Here is an 11,009-nt window from a genome sequence, read left to right on the forward strand (position 1 = left end):
ACAAGGCTATGATTACTTCTAAAAGGAAACAGGCGTGATGTTGGTGAAATTCAGTTAAACCTCCCAAAACAATAATGTAGATCAATGGGATATAATTCTATGTATTATCATGTGACTATAATCTTAAATTACTAAATAATATTGTGTCAAGAAATGTAAACTATAGTCTTTAATAGTCTTGTAATGTTCTTATTTTAATGTTCTTAAGTGTATTACGTAATCCAATACTCTGCTTTCACAGAACATATCAATATGCTTTTTTTTCTTTTGGATATGAACTGCAAACATGAATGAGTCTTTCCATCTCACACTGATTTATGCAACTTACCAGGACATGGGCTCAGTCAAATATGTACTTTTCACAGGTATTTTTTTGATTTACTTTGTCTCCCTCATAGTCAATATTTCTGTTTTGCTTTTGATTTACTTGGACATTTCTCTCCATAAGCCAATGTACATATTTTTATTTAGTTTAATTGCAAATGGGATGATTGGAAGTACAGCTGTTTGGCCAAAGGTGATGGCCATGCTCTTAACAGATGTATATACAGGATCGTACAAAGGCTGTCTCATTCAGGTTTTCCTAATTGGAGCCTATGGAGCATGTAATTATGCAATACTAATGGTGATGGCTTATGACAGATTTGTCTCTTTATTTCAGCCTTTGCAGTACCACACCATCATGACCCCACAGAAAGTGATACAACTGTCATTTGCTGCTAACTTTGTGCCCGTGGCTTTTTTAATTGGTCAAATATGCATGACAACACAGATTTCCCTGTGCCATGACATGATTCATAAGATTTTTTGTGATAACCTGGCTGTATTTAGTTTATCATGCACTGACAGCATTCTGAGTCTTGTAAATAATGTGTATGGAATATTTCTCCTCATTGCTTTTGCTGTTCTCCCTGTATGTGTCATATTTCTGTCATATTTCAAAATTGTGTTGTTAACACGCAAGGCTTCAACAAATGCGAGAAAAAAAGCCCTTGAAACGTGCACTCCACATTTAGTTATTTTTATAAATTTCTCTGTGGCCACATTCTTTGCTATTATATATAATCGTGTTAGTGACTTTTTACCAAAAGAGCTTAATGCATTTGTGTCCATGAATTACGTACTTTTCCCCCCACTTATGCATCCGGTTATATATGGTTTAAAAAACAAGGAAATTCAACACTGCCTCTCCAAAATGAGGAAAAAGGCCATGTTTGTAGTATCTCAAAGATAGCTGTCCTCCAAGTTCAAGCCATTTGCTATCTTTTCTTGTTTGTCAGGATCTTTCACACAAGATGTAGAAGTACATTTGGACTGTATGAGGGAAGTAATAGCATGTGTGGTGGTGTCACAGCCTCTCCAACATCTGAAGGCCACCCTCCTGGCTGTCTGTCTGGCCCTCGGGCTGAAACACTGCATCCACCACTCGGCGCCAGTTTGCCCTCAGCTGCTGTCGGTGGTCTCCAAATCTGTACTTCATCTCCTGACAGTAACATTTCGGCAACACCGGCAGCCCCATATGTCCATCATTCTCCTGACACTGGTCTGTCTGGCCCGGGGTCTGCACCGCCAAACTCCTCAGGCGCCGACGCCAATTACGCTAACTCTGATAGCACTCAATACCTGCAACTTCCACCAAATACAGCCACCTACTACGATAGTAAAGTGCACTGCAAGCCTGAAATCCTCGTTGTTGGTGATTCCATTGTAAGACATCTAATTTTACCGGGTGCAATCACCTATTGTCTATCTGGAGGTAGAGTTAATGACATAATTAAACTAATCCCCTCTCTCCTTGACTGGCATCTGACTGTAAACATTGTCATCACACACGTAGGAACGAATGACGTCATGGACAGAAATTCCATCAGACTCCAAGCAGAGCTCGAGTATCTATACTGCACTATTGAAAGCTTGGGGAAACGTTGTATCGTGTCTGGCCCTATTCCGTGAGTCTATTCCGAGTCTTCATAATTGGCTCAAGAACTTTTGCCATGCTGCTAATCCCAGTTTGTACAGGGCGGATGGTGTACATCCAAACAAAAAGGAACTCAACAGTTAACCATCAACTTTATTCAGTTCATAGCCTTTAGCACACTCTGACATACATTCAGTCATATGCACATGTCAAGCTTTGTGGGTCCTGCTTCTGTATGCTCTGTCTCTCATGGCCATGAGATGACAAAGCCTACCTCTTTTCATTTTGGCTCTAGGCCTACTGAACTGTACAACTCCAATTCCACATCCCCCCTTCAGATGGCACTGTTAGATCTCTTTCAAATAAAACATTTGTAGTTAATGATCTCATTACTTCTCATAAGCTAAATCGTATCTTCCTCACTGAAACCTGGCTGGATTCTACAGGCAGTAAGGAACTTATTGAAATATCTCCACCTGATTTCTCCTTTTCGCACTGTTCTAGAGTTGATAAGAAAGGTGGTGGTGTTGCGGCTATCTTTTCTAATATGTTATCATGTAAGAATGTCTCTCTTTGTACCTACTCTACTTTTGAGTACTTAGCTCTTGAAATGAGATCTTCACATTCAAATTCCTGTCTAATGATCACTGTTTACCACCCACCACAGCTTAAAACAGGCTTCATATCTGACTTTGGTGAGTTTTTGTCTAACATTACAGTAAAGTATGATTTTATTCTTATATCGGGTGATTTTAATATTCATGTTGATATTACCACAGATTGCTATGCTGGTCAGTTTACTGACTTATTATCAGTGTTGGAGTTTGTCCAACACATTTCTGTACCTACTCACAATCAAGGTCACACTCTAGATCTTGTCATCTCTAAAGGTCTTGACATTACCATTGTAGGTACCCTAGATGTTGGTATCTCAGATCACCACTTTATATTTTTTAATGTTGCTTGGATTACTAAGACTACTCCAGATTAAAAAATAATTACAAGACGCAACTTCGGGAAAACACAGTTGACAAGTTTATTACTGCTTACACCAACATTAGGCCACTCTCTGACCTGAGCCCTGCCCTTAATTATGACCGCCGCTAGCGAAGCTAGTGAAGTTTTGGTCAAGGATACCCGGGACACCGAACCACCGGGGCACATGAAATTTGGTGGGCATGTAGCCCCACTAGACTTTTACGGAAAAATTTCGTTTGGTCCCTGGGGCCACTCCAGAAACCCAAAAATGGCAAAATTTTTTATGGTATGTGTTTGGTCCCCATCAACCTAGCCCATAATCACTCATTTGTGATTTGCAAAAAAAAAAATGGCAAACATTTCCCCTCTCTTCAGTTAAGATGTTCAGAACTGCACCAAATTGTATGTGTATGATTAACCTGACATTTTCTGGGGGTATGCCAAGTTTCGTAGAATTTCATCCATGGGGGGGTCTAAAAAAATTAAGTTATGTGTACATTTAGTGACTGTACACTCATTGGCCTGTAGATGGTGGTACACACATATAGACACGCACACACACACACACAGGCACGCACATACCATCAGTACCGGCAATTACAACGGCCGATACATAATTACAAATTCAGTAGGATTAAAGGAAAACCAAATATTCATCATAATAATGTTGGCGGGGAATAACGGACACCAAAACCAACAAAGATATATTTAGGGTTCTTTATAGGATATATGGAAAAAGGATCTTTAGAAAGGATATATAAGTACAAAACAAAATTAAGCTCTGTAGCTCTAAATGTGGTCCAATACAAAAGCCCAACCAAAAGAAAATGTTTTCACTTCTGTCTTCTACAAGTGTATAAAAAATAGAACCAATGTTCAATCTCCAGCAACTAGTGTTTCATTAACATTAACTAGCCTTACAAAATCCATTTAAGATGGCGGAGCTAAAAGCAGCAGCCTACAAATCTAGCAGGATAAAACTAACTCAACATGGTACAGTGTAAATCTCAGTGGCATAAAACGGTAGCGGTGATAAATTTCATACACGTCACTGCATTGGTGGATGTTCTCACCAGGATACTAGGGCTGTCACTTTTGTGAAAAAATCCTGTTCAATTTTGAGACATAAGTGTTCATTGATTCAAAATCGATTTTCCATGTCTAAAGACATTTCGATTTTCAACAGCAATCCACGGACAACTAACAGGCATTAGGACAAACGTAAAGAGGACGCTTGAAGACGCACAAGCCAGCAATATTTCTGATGATTTATTGGCATGAAGTTTCGTGCACAATGACAAACTGGAGTGCAACATTCTTGAAAAACAATAAGCAGAGTGGACTGCCATAACATCAGTGAAAAACATTACTGCAGGCTTCAATGTGGCCGTGTTTACGATTAGAAATGTCAAACAAATTTCGCCTACGTAGGAACTCACGACTGCACAGTTTGCATACCTCCATAGTTTGATCTACTCAAAACCCGAAGTGCTTCCATATCGAACTCCTCAAGTTATTAGGGTTAATCCCACGTCTCTCTCATGTCGCACAGGTTGATCGCGTTGTCCTCCATTTTCTGGCATAACACGTAGCCATAGACAGTAAAAGAAACGTAGCACAGCAGCCGACTGAAACACCTGTTTCCGGTGCGTAAAATTGGTGGGAATTTTCTTTTTAGCTTTCGCAATGCCTACTGCACTTTCGGAATTCTTTTTTTTTCTGCTTGTTTGTGAGTTTTGTTACATCTATCTTTTTTATTTGTTTAAAATTAATAGTGTACATATTTGGTTAAAATCGATTCCCTATTTTAGTTTTCGAAACTTGTGTTGGTTGGTCCAATCGATTGTGCAATCGATTTTCGAACGTAAAGTGACAGCTCTACAGGATACAGATCTCAGGATAGTCTCAAAAACACGCTATTGGCGACGATTATTCTCCTGCATTCGTGCCAGCAGCCTTGTCTCCTTTACAACGTTCCCGCTCCTCTGAATCAAATACAAAAACCCCTTTGGGAACTACATCTTGACGTCACTGTAGTTCTGGCAGTTAAAGGAGACATACACTATTAAACTTGCAAATGAAATGAAAAAAGGATAAACTCCAAACATGACCCGGTTACACTCTCCCCTGCTTACTTGTCACCGGCCTCGGTGACTACCAGTGAGTTTTTAACTGCTCTCACGGCTTCTCTAAAGAAAGCTGTACCTAACACAGCAATCATCTGAGATTGCAGCTGAACTATTTGTGGATCTAACACTGATTTTGGCTCATGGTGCAGATTAGAATGTTCCCCTGCATGTGACCTCTGACTTCTACGGGGGGGTGGGGGCTGACGCAGAGACTGAGCTAGGTTTTGGCTCTACTTCAAGGTCTGGTTCCTGTATGTCTACATTAAGCAATGGTTCTGGTTCATCTTCCCAGTCTGGGTCCTGCAGGTCCACGTCACGCACTGGTTCTGGTTCTTGGCGTTCCTCCTCTGGCTCGCGCCTGCGCACACTGTTGGATGGCACCGTCTCTTCTGATTCATCAGGGAGGGCTGACTGCAGGTTTCCACTCAAACTAGGATCTGGATTAGGAACCGTCACCTTTTCCACCATCACACCATCATCCAGCGCAGCATCCAGCGCAGCATCAGGATCTGAACTGGCCTCTCGCATGTCAGCCGGGGATGTACTCAGACACCTGCTTCTCTGCTGCGGCATAGGGACAGACATAGGCACACAGGGTCTAATGTCGACTCTGTTCACTCTCTTGCTAGGTCCTCCTTCCACAGGTTCTACTGTATAAGTTGTCCCCTGTATCTCCACCACCCGATGCGGGATGGGTTTCCAGGCATCTTGGATTTTATTCCGGCCTGGAGATCGGTTCCTCAAATACACAGTCTGGCCTATTTCAATGGGGGGGCAGTAAACTTTCTCATTAAGCATAGAAATACGTTTAGCTGCTTTCTGCTCACAATATTCTTTTGCCCTGGCATGAGCGTCTTTCAGTCGCCTCTGATGTATAGCGAGCCAGTCGTGACTGGGCTGAACAGATGACTCCTGCCCTAAGAGCGCATCAACGGGAAGATGAGGATCAACGCCAAAGAGCAGATAGTAAGGGGAGTAGCCCGTTGTGGAGTGTGGGGTCACATTGTATGTATAGACCAACTCTGGCAAGTACTCGGGCCATCTGCGCTTCTTTTCAGGCGGGAGGGTGCGTAACAGTTCGTGAAGCGTCCTGTTGAAACGCGTTTCCAGTGGGGTGATGAGGGGTCGTTCGGCTTTTCTTCACGCCATAAAGCTTACAGAGTTCTGCAATCACTGCACTCTCAAAATTTCTCCCCTGATCTGAATGCAAACGCTCAGGCACTCCGTACTTCATAAACCACCCCCTCAATAAAACTTTGGCTGTGGTATCTGCTTTTTGATCACGTGTAGGGAACGCTTGCGTGAACTTTGTAAACACACCCGTGATCACTAAGACATTTTCCCTTCCATCACTAGCCGGTTTCAATAAAGTAAAATCAACCGCAACTACTTCTAAGGGTCGGCTAGCTAAGAATGATTTCATAGGGGGATGAATTTTAGGATTAGGCATTTTGGTCAACACACAACGTTCACATTTCTTAATCCACTGTTTGACATCCTCATGAATTCCCACCCAGAAACATCTCTGTCTTAAAAGCTCTAGTGTACGTTCACTGCCTTGGTATTTCTCAAATCCTGTTGTTGTCAGCTCAGTTCCAAGTGTGGTTCCCTTCTCTATCAAATTACAGATAGCCACACAACCATCATAGTCCACATCTTCAGTAACAGGCTCAGGCTCCCCTGCTAAAGGGTGCCTAGATAGAGCATCAGCAGCCTTGTTAGACCGCCCCGGCCTGTATTGGACTTCAAAGTCAAAGATTGCCAGTTGTGCCATCCATCGCTGTTCTAATGCTCCTAACCTGGCTGTACAAAGATGACACAGGGGGTTATTGTCCGTTAGGACAGTTCATTTGGAACCAAGGAGGTAACCTCTGAATTTCTCAGTTAATGCCCATTTCAGAGCAAGAAGTTCTAACTTCATACTGCTGTAATTTCTGTCATTTTTCTCTGCATTTCTGAGCCTACGGCTTGCATATGCTATTACTCTCCTTTTCCCTCCTTGTTGTTGACACAACACAGCTCCTAAACCACTATTGCTGGCGTCTGTTTCAACAACAAACGGACGAGTAAAATCAGCAAATCCTAGTATTGGCGCACTAGTAAGTCTCTGCTTTAAAACATCAAAAGAATTCTGGCATTCAGAACTCCACAAGCTACACATTAACAAAATTCACCTTAGATGGGGGTCCTGAATTCAAGCAGACATTTACTAGGTCATGAAGAGGGCCTGCTATCCGTGAAAAATGTTCCACAAACCGCCTATAGTAACCACAGAAGCCTAAAAACGATCTTAATTCCTTCAATGTGGTAGGCACCGGCCACTGTTTCACAGCTACTATTTTTTCCGGATCGGTTTCAATTCCCTCAGCTGAAATCTGATGGCCTAAGAATTTAACCTTTTGCTGCAGGAAATGGCACTTTTCAATTTTCAATTTCAACTTTGAGACCAGTATCCTGCAGTCGTTTCAAGACAATATCAAGCCTTTCCAGGTGTTCGGTAAAGGTCTTAGAGTAAAGCAAAATGTCATCCAAGTACACTAACATAATCTGTAATATCAAGTCATTCATTGTGGTTTGCATTAATCTATGAAATGTTGCGGGTCCGTTACAGACCCCCATTGGCATACGCAAGTATTCAAAAAGACCAAAAGGTGTTGTAAAGGCAGTCTTTTATCGGTCATGCTCTTCCATTGCCACCTGGTGATAACCACTTGCCAAGTCAATTGATGAGAAAAACTTTGCCCCTTGCAGCGCATCAAACCTCTCATCAATTAGCGGCAAAGGAAAAGAGTCTTTCTTGGTTTTCTGGTTAAGTTTGCGGAAATCAACACATAGTCATATACTACCATCAGATTTTCGTACAATAACAACTGGTGAAGCATAAGAGCTAGAACTCTCCTGAACCACACCCTTCTTCAACAGCTGAGAGATATGCTCCTTAACTTCAGTGTACTGATTAGACGGAATGCGACGATACGGTAGGTTAACTGGCACATCATCCACTAACTTGATCCCATGCTTAACTCTGTCAGTATATCCCAAATCATCATCATCAATAGCAAAAACATCTGTATATCTAGCCAACAAAGCCCTTAACTGTTCCTGCTGTTCTTTACTACCCCCAAGGTCTAGTTTGTCTAGGAAAGCCTGCATGCCGGAAGTGGTAGAATTTGTTTGCTCAACAGAGACATGTTCAGCACTTGCTGAAATGCGGTGAAACTTCACTTTGACTTGTGGTTCATCACTAAGGCACTCAACAGGAGACCAGACACCAAGACGTGTCCTTGGATTCAACCACACATCTTCTGGAGTGAGATTCACTACCTGCAGAGGTACTGTATTGCTATCAGAATCCACTAACGTGGGCAGAACCATAAGACCTCTTGGGATTGGCATATTTGCTGGGTCAAGTAGCCACTGGCGTTTACCTTCCGACTTCTGTGGGAGTCCTTTTGCCATGACTGTGACTACTGATGCAGAGGGAATATGTATGTTGTCTTTACCAGCCATTCTAGCTATTGTTCGCTTATTGAAAGAACATTTCTGCACTCGCTGGAAGGCACTCCTCCAATCGGAATCTAGTTTTCCTTCCAAAGTAGTCTCAAACTCTGCATGAACAAGCTGACGACACCGACTGATGATATTCATGCCCAGAATACCAGGTACTGACGTTTCAGAGCTTGGTGTATTTCTAACAACTAGGAAACCACAGTCAGGGATTTTCAGGCCCACAGTCTCTACTTCTAACTCAAGATAGCCTAGATATGGAATCTCTAGTCCATTGGCAGCAGTCAATCTCAGCCAACCAGCTGTGGACAGCATATCACCTTCTTCACCGCACAAATGCTGACGAAAGAACCGTTCCGTTATTGTGCTTACTTGGCTGCCAGTGTCTAATAAACAACGTGTCGAGACACCACCAATCTTCATCTCTACAACAGGACATGTTCCTACAGCACGGGCAAGGACCTGGTCATGGTTTGGGAAAGCTTTGGCCAAGTCTAATGTACCCCCCGTAATCGCTCGACTCATAGCTACCGGGGCATCTCGTTTCCCTTACCACGTGTTTGCTGACTGTTCCCATCCCATTGCTTTGGGCAGTTTCGTGCTGTGTCCTTCTCCTTGACATTTGAGACATATTGGCTTGCCATCGTCAGTAAATCTCAACTGAGCACGAGGTCTGACAATGGATTGATTACTAGGGGTTTGAGTAGTCAGGGTCTTTACAGCTGCTGTTAACTCACTGATCTGTTTCCCTTGCTCTGCTACTACTTTGAGGAGATCATCTAAAGTCACTGATTGTTGTTCATTGGCCTTGACTACAGCGCACCGAGCCTCTTTATCCACACTGTCTCCTTTAGTCTTAGAAGTCTTTGAGTTTCTGGTGGCCTCCTCTATTGACCACAAAGATGCCTCTTCCCATACCTCTATCATGGTAGAGTCTGGTTTCTCTCTTGCAAACTTCCTTAATTCCCTCTTAAGTAATGGATCCCTAAGGCCTTCAATAAACTGAGGACCAGTTTCTCATTAGCTAGTGCATTCGGATCTTGCTTCAACACATTTCTCAGAATCTGGCATAAGGCATGCGAGTACTCAAGAACATCCTTACAATCTTTCTGCTTGCGATTGTAAAAGTCATACAACAGCTGAGCTGTACATCTTTTATCTCTAAAGGCTTCTCTGAGGTATTTGAACAAATCACTGACTTGTTTGGATCCATGGTCACTACGAAACCTTACTTCTTTTAATGCAGTACCTCTTAACAGTGACATAACAAAGTCATATTTGTCGTTTGCTGATTGATTTCTAACACTCAAAACACGTTCAACCTCTTTGATGAAATCATCAACTGTACGGCCATCATTCTCATACTCGCCGCTAAAAGGTGCAATGTGCCGTTCTCTAGGTACATAAACATATGACCTTTGTGGTTCTTGACCCAAGGCAGCAATAGATGCCATTGCCTCTTGCTGTTTCCTAGTCAGTTCAGCAATGTGTTCTAAAATGTCTCAAATATCAGATGCATCCTCAGCGATAGGTGCAACCGCTTCCATTATACACAGTCTCTGTTATGAGTGTTCAAAGGATAAAGTTCTTGAGCAGTCAGCGGTGATGAGCAGGACCGATGAAATCCCAGAAGGTGCAGTCTGTGTGCTGAACTTCCTCTCAGTCGATCTGAAGTCCACGGGGCCACTTCCTCAGTCTACACCACACCAGGCTGGTTTCGTCCAACAGGTCACTACTGCCTCGTATCACCACTACCGTTTACTGCCACACTAGACTAGCTCTTAAACAATCAGCTTGCCTACCCCACTCCTGGTACCAAGTTTTGTTGGCGGGGAATAACGGACATCAAAACCAACAAAGATATATTTAGGGTTCTTTATAGGACATATGGAAAAAGGATATTTAGAAAGGATATATCAGTACAAAACAAAATTAAGCTCTGTAGCTCTCAATGTGGTCCAATACAAAAGCCCAACCAAAAGAAAATGTTTTCACTTCTGTCTTCTACAAGTGTATAAAAAATAGAACCAATGTTCAATCTCCAGCAACTAGTGTTTCATTAACATTAACTAGCCTTACAAAATCCATTTAAGATGGCGGAGCTAAAAGCAGCAGCTCAACTCAACATGGTACAGTGTAAATCTCAGTGGCATAAAACGATAGCGGTAATAAACTTCATACACGTCACTGCATTGGCGGGTGTTCTCACCAGGATACAGATCTCAGGATAGTCTCAAAAACTATTGGCTACTTGTCTCCTTTACAACGTTCCCGCTCCTCTGAATCTACCCAGAAATCACTACAAAAACCCCTTTGGGAACTACATCTTGACGTCACTGTAGTTTTCTGGCATTTAAAGGAGACATACACTATTAAACTTGCAAATGAAATGAAAAAAGGATAAACTCCAAACATGACCCAGTTACAATAATTTGGCTGCATTTCCAGTATTGGCGTCACGTAGTCGTTTGTCCACC

At 42.3% G+C, this 11,009-nt stretch overlaps 1 protein-coding gene across 1 annotated transcript; it reads left to right on the forward strand.

The window, feature by feature from the left end:
• Positions 1–286: 286 nt before the first annotated feature.
• On the forward strand, positions 287–1,234 carry LOC125307873 (olfactory receptor 2L2-like). The gene is made up of 2 exons (XM_048264007.1): positions 287–453; positions 1,075–1,234. Exons 1-2 carry the CDS (start codon positions 287–289, stop codon positions 1,232–1,234), a joined length of 327 nt encoding a protein of 108 aa, XP_048119964.1.
• The last annotated feature ends 9,775 nt before the right edge of the window (positions 1,235–11,009 follow it).

The sequence above is a fragment of the Alosa alosa genome, chromosome 15, assembly GCF_017589495.1.
Source record: "Alosa alosa isolate M-15738 ecotype Scorff River chromosome 15, AALO_Geno_1.1, whole genome shotgun sequence".
NCBI classification, from domain to species: domain Eukaryota; kingdom Metazoa; phylum Chordata; class Actinopteri; order Clupeiformes; family Clupeidae; genus Alosa; species Alosa alosa.